The sequence below is a fragment of the Lagopus leucura genome, unplaced genomic scaffold (assembly GCF_019238085.1).
Source record: "Lagopus leucura isolate 7727_CA_CO unplaced genomic scaffold, USGS_WTPT01 Super-Scaffold_100004, whole genome shotgun sequence".
In the NCBI taxonomy this organism is placed as follows: domain Eukaryota; kingdom Metazoa; phylum Chordata; class Aves; order Galliformes; family Phasianidae; genus Lagopus; species Lagopus leucura.
Genome location: NW_024962264.1, coordinates 53,059,472 through 53,073,866, shown reverse-complemented (window position 1 = coordinate 53,073,866; position 14,395 = coordinate 53,059,472). Strand labels below are relative to the sequence as shown.

General features: G+C 37.5%; 1 protein-coding gene across 1 annotated transcript in view; it reads right to left on the bottom strand.

The window, feature by feature from the left end:
* Positions 1 to 980: 980 nt before the first annotated feature.
* DHX15 (DEAH-box helicase 15) overlaps positions 981 to 14,395 on the bottom strand; it is a 40,868-nt gene continuing 27,453 nt past the window's right edge. Inside the window, exons 11-14 of the mRNA XM_042870494.1 lie at positions 12,165 to 12,287; positions 9,129 to 9,319; positions 2,570 to 2,739; positions 981 to 1,547 (exon numbers count right to left, since the gene is read on the bottom strand). Of these exons, the coding sequence (XP_042726428.1) occupies positions 1,430 to 1,547; positions 2,570 to 2,739; positions 9,129 to 9,319; positions 12,165 to 12,287 (602 nt within the window). The 3' untranslated portion in view covers positions 981 to 1,429. The remainder of the gene's footprint in view (positions 1,548 to 2,569; positions 2,740 to 9,128; positions 9,320 to 12,164; positions 12,288 to 14,395) is intronic.

Sequence of the window (14,395 nt, the reverse complement as noted above, 5' to 3'; positions counted from 1 at the left end):
AGACTCACAAGTCCCACTGCATTATAAATTCAATCAACTTTACCTTCAGACATGCTTCTCTTTATGATACTGTTCTCATTGCTAAGGAGTTTTCACAGCTTCTCTACTTACTCTCCACCAAAATGCATTTTTTAAAAGTTAGAATTGAAAGACAATCCTGAAATCACTTGATTCCAAGATTCTTATAGCCAAATGTTTAACCTGCAATCTACACAGGGTACACCTGTGGCTTAAGATCAGTCTTCCAGTAGCATAACTGAGATTGGTTGCCAAATCTCCAGGCAAAAGACGCCTTAAAAGCAAGACAAAAAACTCATGCTGGAAGTGACCACAACTCCCACTTCAGGGTAACCTGTTCTGGCAAGAGCAGCTCCAGCCTCTCTTTGCTGGAAGAACTCAATCTCAAATGTATTATTCTGGAGAAGAAAAAAAAAAAAAACCCCTCAATCTAACCAAGTATTAAATCTTAATAAGTAAAATTCCCCATGAAATTACCTTCCTATCTTGAAAATGCTGTCAAGTCGTATTTCGCTAAATAGCAGTACAAAATGACAATACTGAAGTTAAATTTGACTGTAGAGTGGCTTATGGCATTATTTTTGTTAATCTGAAATGGTATCTGAAGACCGCCTGGTAGGTCGGTGAGTTCCAACTGCCACACACCTCCACCTTACAGGACATAAAACCACAGTTCTGCCCTGGAAACATCTGGGAACGGTTCAAGAAAGCATTCTCCAAAGAAATTTGCAGATATGCAAAATAACCACTTTTTAAAGAATCCTCTACATAACTTAAAGCAGTTTGCAAGAAATTAAGACTTCGTGTAGTATACTGATGCCACCATCATTCTGCTGCTCAAGCATCTGTGCTTTTTAGTATTATACTACCGCCATGTCAATAAAACACTTCAATGAGAGACTAAGTGGGTTCTCACATTTCCATCAAAATAACTGAAATACTGACATACTGTGGGCACAAAATTAGTATAAATAGACTTTATTGAAGTCAGTACCTTCGTACTGAAGCTGAAGGTTGTGTCTACATAAGCACAAGTTGTAACATTTCACAACTTCTAAAAGGAATGTCAACAATTACAACGATCATGCATACCATGGTCGATAATCACATTTTTAGAAGCATTTTCAACCATTTCTAAAGAAATGCTTATAACATTGTTATATATAGAACTACTTTCAATAAACTGCAAAACATTGATCAGCTTTTCCAGTATGAGCTACAGTGTCAACACAAAAGGGAGGCATAAATGTTTAATTTATGAAATCAGAATGGAATATTTACTGTAAAGAAAAATTAAAAAGCTTTCAAATAAAAGGCCATTATTGAACCAAAGTGAAGAGCACAACTTGAACTTTGAATCCATTCATCTTTTAAAGCTGTCCTCTGAATAACTTCAGTTCAAAGCATGAATTCAGTACTGCGAGTATTCCTTGGACTGAAGTTTGGCAATGATGCGATCCAACTGCCTCTTTGCTTCACACTGTGGAAAATTGCTCATGTCATAGTATTGAGGGGCAATTTTCACCAGCCTGTCAAGAAAGGAAAAATTGATTACTAATACTCCGGGCTTTAAGATGCATCCTATACAAATTCTACAACTGACTGAAACAAATACTTTCCTTTTATTTTTTCCCCCCACCTTGCATTTCTGAGGTTAATGAAAGAGTACACACTTAAATTTCAATCCTGTGCTTAAGTCCAAAACAATTATGCCCACCCTAAGTGGCAGCTTGTACAAAGGTAGCAGTTAACTCTTAGCTGGTTTAAGCTTAAAAACCCACTCAAGAGAAATATTATATTCCTGTTTCAGCATTTTCAGTGCTTGTTTAGAAAGATTTCTGCTGAAGGATTTGAAACAGTGTTATGTATCGAATTACAGAAGAAAGCATCCTATATACCATGTGCTACTTGACTTACAAATCTTTAAAGCCTTTCTATGCAACATACTACTTCAACAGCTGAAAAAACTCCCATACTCCCCCAGGCTCACAACTTCACAGATCAGGTATAGCCTTAAAGATGGGGAGAAGATTCCGATCTCCATTACTGACCGAGTACAGGCCTCTCAATTCCTTGATATGCATCCTACTGACTAGCAGTATTATGACAAGGCAGGTTCTACCAATATTAAATCTTTCCTCCTTATTTTAAGAAAGCACTGAATCCTGTTCAGATCCTTACAAAAAACTAGAGACACAAACTGCCATGAAAGGTTCTACATCTTGAGGCACCTACCAGCATCTCTTTGGCACACTCCCAAATGTAGCATCCCTAAGCAGCTCCTCCAGAACTGACTTAACAAGCTCTGAAGTCAAAGGTCCCTCCACTGCATGTAGAGCCTGAGCATCTAAGTTTTGCACACAACTCCCAAAAACCAGAAACTGGTATCCACAAACAAAACCTTTAGTCCTCTCATCTACAAGTTCACTAGTCCATACAATTGCCATTTCCCAAACTGTTTTGATAATATTGGATTCATGAAAAGTGAAAAGACCATCTATAATGGGGGGGGGAAAGTCTATCTACTTCTCAGTAATTCACAACTGCTTACCATTCAGGTTTGATGTCTGTACATGTCCGGATGTAGTTCTTTGTTGTTAAGACAAACTCATTATAAAGCACCCACTCTGGTTTGTGATCGAGAACAGTGGAAGGATGCAACTGTACCACTTGGTTATCTTTTACTGTTAAGTAATGCCCTGTTCGTTCCAAGTGTGCCACCTAAGTAAAAAGAGAACAATTCATTAGCATGGGAGGGCTTAAGCGACTTCGAGTAGCGCTGCATCCAAAATACTTCATTGCAGCTTTCAACCTTGTCTAAATTTAGCCCATTACTTGACCACTTGAAGCACTCAGATTTTTGTACACAATCAGGATGCCAGATGTTTCTACTAATTGCCTTCCATGTATATACTAATATACCATTCAAGCAACATATAAAAATAGTTACCACCAAGAAGAATTATTAGTACAGCAGCAACAAAAACAGCATTGAACGAAATATTTAACAGACAGGTTTGTGAACACCACCATCAGTTGTGATCTGGCACAGAAAACTCCTTCCAGCACACTGTCTGCAGCTGCTGCTTACTGATCCTACAGTAGCTGTGTTATCATTTCAAGCTTTTACTAATGCACTGTTTCAGTAGTGATTTTATTGATGCATCTATTATTGTATAAATTCCCTTATGGTGAGCCTGGAAAAAGAAGCGTCAGTCCAGTTAGAATGGGAAATTTAACATGTCCAAAACTAAGAACAGCCTTGGTACAGCACAAGCTTCAGAGCTGAAAAATGTAGGTTCAGCAACATACTTCTGCTGCGACCTTGGTAAAAATCAATTAACCTCCCTGACCAAGCTTCTCACTCTGCGAAAGGGTAGAATGTCTGCCTCACCAAGATGATCTGATACCTGAGCTCATTAAGATTTGGTAAAGCAATCACTTATCCTTAGAAGGATGTTCCCTGTAAGAACAGTTAATCTAGAAGTACAGGTAACTAAAATTAACCTTCCCACACTGGAAATTCAAGATGACCCTCACAGTTATTTCATCATTTATATGTACCAAAATACCATAAAAACATTAAGCAGAACAGAACAGCTAAAAAGATGTGCAAAAAGACATTTTTAATCTGATAATCATTAGCTACTTTCCTGTGATACAGACTGTATACTTCATTGTTTTTCAATTGTTTTAATTCATACGTTTCTTTTTTTTTTTTTGCCTTCTCAAGGGTAAATCACATTTATTAAAATCACAGGATTTCTAATCCAACTGTTACCTCAAATTCCACATGAGCTTTGCAACAAGCTGTTTTCTTTTCAATGTGCCTCTCTGTTATATATTATGACATTCTTACCGAGGACATTCACTTCCATACTCATCAGTTGTTCTCACTCCAGACTTTGGACATTATACAGCTATTTTATTTTCAAGTCTGGAGAGCCAACGCAAGCGCTTTTAAAGGGAAACTAACAGCTCACTGCCCATAGCAACTCAGGCTTAATTTCATTCAGCTCAACCCAAAATTTGCAGAATTAAATAGCAGTACAGCTGCAAACCAGAGCAGACTACTAACTCATCTGTTTCAGACATGGCACAACAATAGTGCACGAGTGCTGAATTATGCAGTTTGTTTTGTTTTTAAAAATAAATTTCACTTTTTCCAGAAGTATGTGTACAAATATATCTGAGTGTTTTAGCTGCTGCTGCTCCTCCTACAGAAGGACAGTGCAATCAGTTTTAGTTTTTTCTACAAAACTGTGTTCTGCTGAAATTAAAAATCAGCACAGCTTACCTTTACCACCTCGATCACCCCCAGACATATTAAAAACAGAAAAGTAGCAACATTTTTCCTCAAATGCATACGACCATTTCCTTTTCTGCATAATTTATAGTGAAGTGTTCTATTTGTGCAATTCTGAAGTAAAAAGATTGATATAACTAATTAAGAATATTCATAAAAATGCAAAAGAAAAGCATAGCTAGCTCTAAATTTCTAGAGTAGCAAAAAGACTGGAATAACTCCAATTAGGAAAAAAGTCATCTTAGAACCCTGATATCAGCATTAAGCCACCTTTCAGTGGTAACATACTATTACAATTTATTTCAATTTTGAGACAGTAACAAGCCCACAGAATTTACCCTATTGAGATGTTTCTCCTAAGTATGCTTGTTAGCAGACAGAACAATGGCTAATTCCAGGTTCAGTAATGGCAGTGTTGTAATGAAAACGCACACGGTGAAGAGACGGCTCCACATGAAGCAGTGATGGTCCAGCTGTCTGCCACTACATCTTCCTGCTCACTCCTGGATGAGTGATCAGAGATGTTTCAGCATTGATGACAAAGGTAATTCTGCTGCTTCTTTGAAGGTGCAAGCATCCTGTAGGATTGCTGTGCTGAAAGAATTTAGAACGGGCTCTAGAAAGCACCAAGGCTGACGTAAGTGAGCAAACGAGCACACACAGCAGACAGCTTATGCACCTCTGCACCCCTGGCATGCAGCCAGTTCTGTGCCTGTGAAATACAGCACAGTGGCTCCCCAGCACCAGGAAGAGGGACTTGCTCTCACCTATCATATATCTACAAGCAAGAGAAGGAGGGTATCTAGATACATAGATACGATACAGATACATGATCCAAGCTCTACTTTATGTAAGCTCTTACCTTAGCTCTTACCCTTCAACATGTCAGTGTAACATGTTGATTTGGCAGAGAATTTTAACTATTTTCTGCTACTTTATTCAGTTAATAAAATTTAAATCAACTGATAGAGAGGTCTCATGGAAAGGATGGCACAAGACAAGCCTGGATGCCTATTGTCAGGAAGGATGGAAAAAACAAGACATTGGTAATTCTGCACTTTCTGCGAATATGGGCAGCAGAGGAGAGAGGTGCAAAGGACTGGTCAGTGTCATGCTGGCATGTGTTCTTGACTTACTAACTACAGGAAATAAAATTTCACCTTTAGAAACAAAGAAAAGAAAAAAGCACAGCTAAAGTTCCTATAGATTAGGAAAACAAAACCCAAGTACTGCTCTGCAAAATGTATATAGACATCTGCTTGGTTAAAGAAAAGTTCTGAAGGAAAAGATCAGCTTTCCCTGGAGCCCTCTGCCAGACTTCAAACAGCAGATTGGCTAGAAAGGCTTAACAACTCGCCACAAAAGGATTCTAGCTTCTGGATGCTAGGACATAGGTATGGGGGGCGGGGGGAATAGAACAAACGAGCTCTGGAATGAGACACTCTTCCAATTTCGTTTTCACAGAAGTCAGTTTTGGTGGTTGAGCAAAATCATCGTCAACCTCAATCATTCTGTGATTCAGTGATGTTTTTTCAGAGTCAAAAAAGTAAAAATCAGGTTTCCACTGTAACCACAGAACCATGCCAAGCATGCCTATCAAACAGGTTCATTTTCCAGCAATAAACAGTGCTGAAGAAGGCACTCGGGACCAAATCTGAACCTAGAGTTTCTCGAAGAATTTGCCACGTATTAATACGGAACATTTCCAAATGAGGCTGGAAATAGGAGTCAGAAGTTAAACACTATTGACTACATAATGTATGCTACACAAACACAACCCTAAAAAGATCATAAGGATCCAAGGCAGCCCATGCATCTCTTCCTGTCCCAGGCTTCTCTGCAGACTGAAAAAGTCCCACCAGCTGATAACATACAGTGCTTTCTATCAGTCCAACAAATTCAAACAGAAGCCATGGAACACGCCACCATAAAAAAACGTTCCAGCTCCAGGTTCCCCAATATTGCTTCCAAAGTCATCACAGCTTTTTTTTTTTAAAGAATTGAGTCACCGTTCCGCTCCTGAAGTTTGAAGTGTGCTTATGTTATCCATCATATTACAGAACTCAGCCCAACCACGTATTCTGAGGTAAACGTATCAAACACTGTCCAAGTTGAATGCACAATAGCAAAGGCTACTAATTTTGGCAGCTTGGTCTCAACAGTTTACGGAATTGATTGTTTCTCATATTTCTTCTTGAAAGAATGAATGATAGTATGTACTGAAGAGCAATAGCTGTTGCTTGGATTTCTGAAATTTCTGCTCTTACGTCATGCAACTGTGATTCCAAGGCCATTAAAAATTGTATTCTGCATCCCTTGGGAAAAGTGAATACCATTAAATGTACTGGTGACCACCTTGATACTGTAGCTTTATCTTAATACCAATTACTGTAGGAGTAGGATTACATACGGACTTTAATATATACAAAGTAGTACCAAAACCTCAGTAGTAGCAAGTATGAGATTTTAATGAGCAGCCTCAACACCCAATTTCTTGTACAGCACAGGTTATTGACTTTTATCTTCTGTAATGACCCTGATATAACCTGCGTTTAATTAAGCTACGTTTCCCAAAAAGGTTCCGAGCTTAATTTGAAGACAAGCAGAACAGCGTTGAGAGCAAAAACTGGGGGTTTTTTTGGTCTCCATTTCAAATGTTTGAGTAACTTCAGGGTCTGGAATGTCCTTTGGAAAGCCAAACTTCTCTCACACACACCTCTGAGCTGTGATGTATGTGAAGATATTTGTTCCAAAGCACTTAAATTTAGTTAACAAACTGGCATTTCCCGCTCTTAAAAAGACAACCATACCAGATGCAAGACTTCAAAAAAGCCAAGTCATGAAAAACATCTAGGATTTCTGTCATGATTAACACCTCTGATTTCACATACTTTTAAGCAAAACATACTGTAAGTATCAAAGTTTCAGTTGTACTATTTTAAATTTCCAATGCATTTTATTTTTATGGGTAGCTTCTGAAAAGATTTTCCAAGTACTCCTGCTCTATTTTATGTATACTCTGCGTATTCAGATGTATCACATTGAAACAGTTACTAGAAAGAACCAAGAAAAAGGTTTTCCCTTGTAAAACCATGGTGAAAATGGAAACCCAGCACAAAAGCTTTACAATACACTTAACGTGTTGGCAACTTCTGTCATTCCAGAAGCTCTTCTACACAGTTGTTTGTATTGAGATATGAAGGGTAGAAAAATGGTCAGTAACCAACGTGAACTCCGTAATTATCAGTGACTAAGACAACTGAAGGCAGGCAAGTTTACAGCTCTCCTGTTAGTTAAGTGGTTTTGTTCTAACAGTTAATAAAGTATTGTGAAGGCACGTCATGTCAGACATCAGACACAGGCTTCGAGTACTACAGATACTCCTACAGTGCCAAACAAGAGGAATTTGATGACTGTATTTAGGGCAGCAGGCAATTAGGTGAAAAAATACTGCAGTCAAGAATTGTATCAGAACAGTAGCTGCTCCTGTTCTTCTCATTACAAACTATACTGTTAAACTCAGGAGCTTGAAGACTCAAGCTAATCAGCTTGTGCCCCCAGACCTTACTACTCTGCTTGCACAGCCTACCCTCTGTACATGAACACACTTTGCAACTGCTCACACTTCCAATTCAGTGCACGCCCTGTACTAGGCAGATAAAACTGATGTGTGCATTTCACTACTCAGCTCTTCTCAACAAGAGCCCCCAGAATGCCAGAGAATCTCTGCAAACAGAAGGCACAACACGCACACAGACTTAATTTTTAAGTCCTTCAGCTGCAGATAAATAACATTTTCTGTTTCAGGGATTATAAACATTTTTTCTACTGAACATTACTCATAGCAACATGGAATTCGTGAAAGAAAGCTCAGAGCTGAGGTCAGACATCACAGCGTCATGGAGATTAAAGAGTTAAACTGTTGAAATGGCTTTGACTTCACGCACCTTCATCAAATCTACCACAGCTATGTCTTGACTCGCCTCAATAATTTTGAGTGAGGGAGTAAAATACACTTTTCCTATGAAATCTTTCTAGAAATCTCCTCAGGTTGCTCAGTTTGTTTGAGGCAGCAAAACATAGTTTACAGCAAGATGAACTAGATGATATCCAGAGGGTCCTTCTAATCCCTGTGATTCTGCCCACTTACAATTAAATCTGGTAAAGGATGTCAAAGACAACAAGCTTTTGGGATTGCCTCAGTGAGCCACCTATGGAGAAAAGGACCACAGAGAGGGAAGATGTGCTACCATTTTCTTCTTTATCATTCATCCTTGCTTGCCTCTACTAAGACACCACAGATAAAAACAACAATCAAACAGTGGGCTCATCAGGAAAGTGAAGCCTCTACCATGGTATCAGAGATTTAATTAAGCTCTGAGTATTGGATTAAGCAGTCTGGCTATTAAGGAATTTAATTCCTACTCAATTGGATAATGATGATTCACCCTCAGAAGTTTTGTGGTAAGCTCAGACAGCTAGCACCAACGTTACCAAGGCATGCATCACACTACTGATCTCATAATGCTGTGTAAGTACTCACACTGCCAACTCCCGACTGGCCAGGCCAGAAACTGTATTTTCCAAACTTGCAGGACTGTCTACAACTTCTGCACCAAGTAAAGTCTGCCTAAACATTTTACTCTGAATAACAACCAATCAATCTACCAAAGACTAGGTGGTAATACAGACAGCCATATACAACTTAACTAACATTCCTCAAGTTTTGATGAGTGATAGCAACCACGCTAACGCAAAAGCAACATGAATCTAAACTGCTTCCCCTATGAAAACACACACATACCTGCATGAAATACCCAGTAACTAATGCCTTTCTTATATTGATATAATAGTCTCGGCTGGTAAAGTCTGTGCTTCTACGAGGCAAATTAAATCTATCCATGATTCGTGACAGCTGCTGGCGTACGTTGTCTGCAGACATCAGGGACCTGTAGTTAATGAAGTTGTCATAGCACCACTGAACCGACTCATGATCTGCAATATTAAGAAAACGTGAATCAAAAATAAGTATTTTATCCAATCCCAATCAGTAAATAAAACAGCAAGTAATTGACTGATCAGTCAGATGAACAACAGGGAAAGATACCCGTAACTTTTTTTTTTGTTTGTTTTAAAGTGAGTGGTAACAGCCTTTAGCCTATTCCGTGGATTTCTTTCATTAGATATCCTGTCTATATTGTTTTCCATTTAGGAAACAAAAGAAAATTAGTCTTTCCCCACTCTTCAACATAGTGAATGCACAACCACTGATGTTTTGCTGAAATACCACAGCAATGAATTTTGCACATTTCACCTGTATTGCAATTAGAAAGAGTCTTCAAAATCTGCAACATAAAATGCAATTCAACATAAAAAACGCTGCAGTCTTTATTATTTTAACTGTAACAATGCAATACATAGACAAGACAGTGGTACATAATTACAGGTCATAAACCAAACCCTTACAATGAAGCCGCTGAGTAACTGTTGAAGAGGTACACAAACACACCAGTCCAATGCTAAGTGTAATGCACCTCACAGTAGTTTAAGTAAAAGCAAGCAACTTGTAAAATACAGCATCAGGAACACAACTGTGAACTTTCCATGCTTAAAGTTACTCTTTTTACTATTTCTGGTAGCTCTAGTAAGAGATATTACAAAACAGTTTGATTGCTGTCTTTAAAGAACTACACATTTAACTCTGAGAAACCCAGCTCCCCCTGCCACCTGTACTAGTCTTCAAGTAACATTATTCTAGTATTTGCTATAGCTCAGTAGCCCAACAAAACCAATCCTAGCAACTTAAATTCTCTTGAACAGAGTCGTAGAAATGCAAAGCAAGTTATAAAGTTCACATAATTGGCATTATGTAAATGAGAGGGTTAAATAATTGAAGGAAAGCTTAAGTTGCTTCTGCACTTCATCTCACAGCCTAAGTTTAAAGTCAAACACTTGTGTTTTTTATTCTGATTCTGAATTTGAGAAAACTCCATTCCACAGTAAAATGCCAACAGAAGACTAATCCCATGCAATTCTGTGCTAAAAAGACTGCAGAACCACAGATCTATCCAGCCATGCAGCAGATTTTGTTTTTTTTAAAAAAAGGAAGAGGCTGAAGTGCATAGGCTCTTCCAGAAATGAAATACTTTCTCACTTAATTATGTGCTTTAAAAGCTCCCCAATTTCTGACAAAAAAATGCTACTGATAATTAAACTCAGTACATTTGAAAGTATGCTAGTATATAAATATATATATATATAATTATATATAATATATATATAATTATATATATATATAATATATATATAAAATATATATAATTATATACATACATAGCATGTTTGTGATGTAAAAATACATGATTCTGTGAAATATTTACAGAAGGACTTGGTAAAACTGTCAGGAAAAAAAGGGGCAGACAAGTGGACGAATGCCTTGAAAACTGACACCACTTGGTCTTCAAAGAGACTGTTAAGCAGCCTACAAATTTTGTCCAACTTTTAAAAACCATTGAAACGTGTGACAAAATGTACCCAACTCACTACAGAAGGTATTTCTACACCAGAATTATACAATGCAGTTGTGAACTTTACTAATGCAAAATGTTATAATGACTAAAAAGTAGCTATTTTTACTGTACAATTTAAGTCTTAAAAAAAATTCCCAGCAGATCAAAATCAAAACGTGTCAAATTTACTGTATTTGGATGCATTTTAACTACAAAAAAAGGCAAAAGACCCAATTTTCTACTTTACATCATGCAAAACTGAAGTTCAAACTGCACATTCAAGTAGACAGCGCAGCTTCATGCTTTATACGCAGCCCATATTAAGTGGAGCAGACAAACACGTATTTCTTATATTCCAAAGGTCTTGACTTTTCAGCCCAAGTTCTCCACATTTTGGTTCCATGTATTTTTAGAAACAGAACAACTCCAGCAGGTAGCCCTGAGAGATTTAGGCCCTGACCTCATCACATATTAAGTTACTGCCAAGGACATCAAACAGTCATTTTCCTTTGATGAATTATCTAAGGCTGGGTTCATTAAGGAAGAGAAGACTAACCTGAGCAGGAAAGCATCGGCTCAGGAACATACATACAAGATACCTTCAAGACAATTTGGGTCCTGTTATCTAAACAATTAACAGAACCAATTGATAGGTATCTCCCAGCTGCAAGTTTTAATTAGAAGTTTAAGCTTTTGGTTTTTTTTAAGACAGTTCTGAATACATACATTGGTGTGTTTAATTTTTAAGACACCCTTGATTACAAGATAAACAGTGTTTGAATTGTTTTGACACAGAATTCCTATATCAAAACTACAACAGAAACGACTACTAAGTTTTTACTTTTGTTGCTTTTTTTCATCCATTCACAACAAACACAGCTAGATCATAAAACATTACTTTTTACTTCCAACCAGATTAAGTCATCTTTAGATTTACAACCAGGATAAATTACACATTTTCTGTGCTGCTCACCCCGAAAAGTTACTGAACAATTATGCTTTTCTATGATTAGCATCAGATAACAAGTTTCCAATATTATGGGAAAGCTTGATTCCTCCTGTTCAAGGTTACCAACATTGATTTAAAAGCCTGGCCTGATTCCAGACTTTCTTTTTTTAAACATGATCTCTTTACCAGGTTTTGATTCTCTCTCCTAAAGAAAGTAGCATTTAATTAGCTCTTTTACATACTTAAAAGAAAATGTTAATAATCATAATAGAAAAGTATAAGAAGGCCCTATCTAGTCTCTCAACTGCCCACAGAACTGGGGAACAAAAGCTGCCCGCATAGAAAACATGAAGTTATTTTGCTACAACAGGCACACACTTACTTTGTTTGAAAGCATGGTAGACATTCAGCAGCGTCAGATGATCTCCATCAATGTGGGCAAACCTCATCTTGGCTTCATCTGCTGCTTTCTTTGCTTCCGTGGGACGAACAAAACACTGTGGGACTAAACAAGGTTGGTATGGGCCCAACACAAACGCCCATATCGATGAGTCACGCATTCACAGATAGAGGAACAAGGCCTAGCTAGGTCAGTTCACAGAGCATAGGGCAGGGCAGGATGGCCTCCAACTGCATCTTGGACTGTTTACTACCTTGATTTGGTACATCAACACCTAACCACATCTGTAAGACAAGAGGGTTTCAAATCTACAGAGTACCTGATTATTTTAATAGAATTAAACGTAGGCATCAAAATCTCTATTCTGAAGGCCATCAATGTTACCTATATATACTGGAATTCTCAATAGATCTTGGTTCAAGGCCCAGTGCTGATAGCTCTACCAGGAACTAGTATCATATAACAGAACACTGGAAATGCAAGTTTGCTTTCTCAGAAAGCCTCTGTCCTCTGCAGTGGATAAGAGCAGAAGGTAATTCTGGAACTATACTCACTATCACAGTCTACACAAGCGTTAGCTTTATTACAAGTCTGCTACTAAACAGAACATACCAGTACAGTCATCTTCCCAATATGGTATCGTTATCAGCACTGGTATACAGAAGCACATGTGAATGAAAATACCAAGACAAAGTTGTGATGGTAGCGGTAGTGGTGGAAGGTTAAACCGTCCTCTGACACTACTTGAAATAAAAACTGTGATGTGATGATCTCTGCCCACTGTTACACTCTCCAAAGTCCGATTTGGTCTTATTCTGAGCTGAATAAAAAAAAATAGTTTTAACATTCCCTTTCCAAGTGCAGACCACCGAAGACCATGAATTAAGCTTGCTACAATAATATCTGCGGTCTGTCAACATTCTTACAGGTTTGCAATTTCAATACAAATTTGCAATACATTCAAAGCGGTTATAGATCTTACTTTACAGAGATGAACAGGAGAAAAAAGCAGTTTAAGGAGGCCACACTGAAGATGTAATTTTTAAGAGTTTAAATTTCAATGAATCTAATGCCGAAGAAGCATTAATTTTGCAGCTAACACTACAAATCATTCATTTTTTCCCCAAGACTACAGTAGCCTGCTCATAACTTAAATCTAATCTCATCTGTCCCCAACAGATGACAACCTTTGTGTGTTCATTTTTAAATCCCATAAAATCCCAAGAACCACTGCATTTCAGAAGTATATTGAATTGAATACTAGATGTAAGTTCAGAAAAATGCAAACAATAACACTGAATCACATGGTAACAAACCAGAAAGTCTAATGCAGTAAATAAAACTGAAATGCAGGTGCAAAGTAAATACGCCATATTTTATGTCCTCTATTTGGAAGCAAAAATATAGACTATTTTAGTTTCAAACACACTAATAAAAGTAAAAATCAGTAACAGAGTAAGTTGGAATAATTCACTGTTTTGATTAGTAGCACTTGCTCTATGGAGAAGTTAGATATGTGAAATCCCATGGCAAGACAACAGAACTCTACAGCAACTTCTAAATTAATTACAAGCTTTTAATCTGCTGATTTATGCTATACTATTCTCTATTATTTTCTGGTATGCAGCTTTCATTTTAGTCCAAACTATTAATACTTGGATTCCTATCCACATCCAGCCAATCTATGTATGCACTTAAGGCATTATTATGTATACTGTCTACCAGATGCTGCATCACCTGTTTAAAAAAAAAAAATCTATGTGGAAAACAGCCCACAAATATGAGGCTGTTAAGTCTTTACGTAGAGTTTTAGTTACTATCTCGACAGTAACCAGCTTCAAGACAAATGTTTTTAAAAAAAAAAAAAAGCACAGAACAACACCACCTTACAAAAAGGGTTGTAAAAAAATGTCAATAGAAAAAGGACTAAGCCAAATCAACTGACTACAACAGACAAATCCTAGACTTCTGATTTTCTTTTAGTAGCTATTTCTGGGGTGGGTAGGGAAGAGTTGGGGGCAAGAGAAAGACAGGCACCAACCTACCACCACCTCCGCAATTAAGCCTACCATTAATTTAAAAAATTAAAGATTCTGCCCTGCCCATCTGCTCTGAGTCTGAACAATCATAACTCTCAACAAACATTTTAGCTTGCTTTAAAAAAAAAAAACTTTCATATAAATATACTGTAAGACTTAACCAAAGCAGCAGAT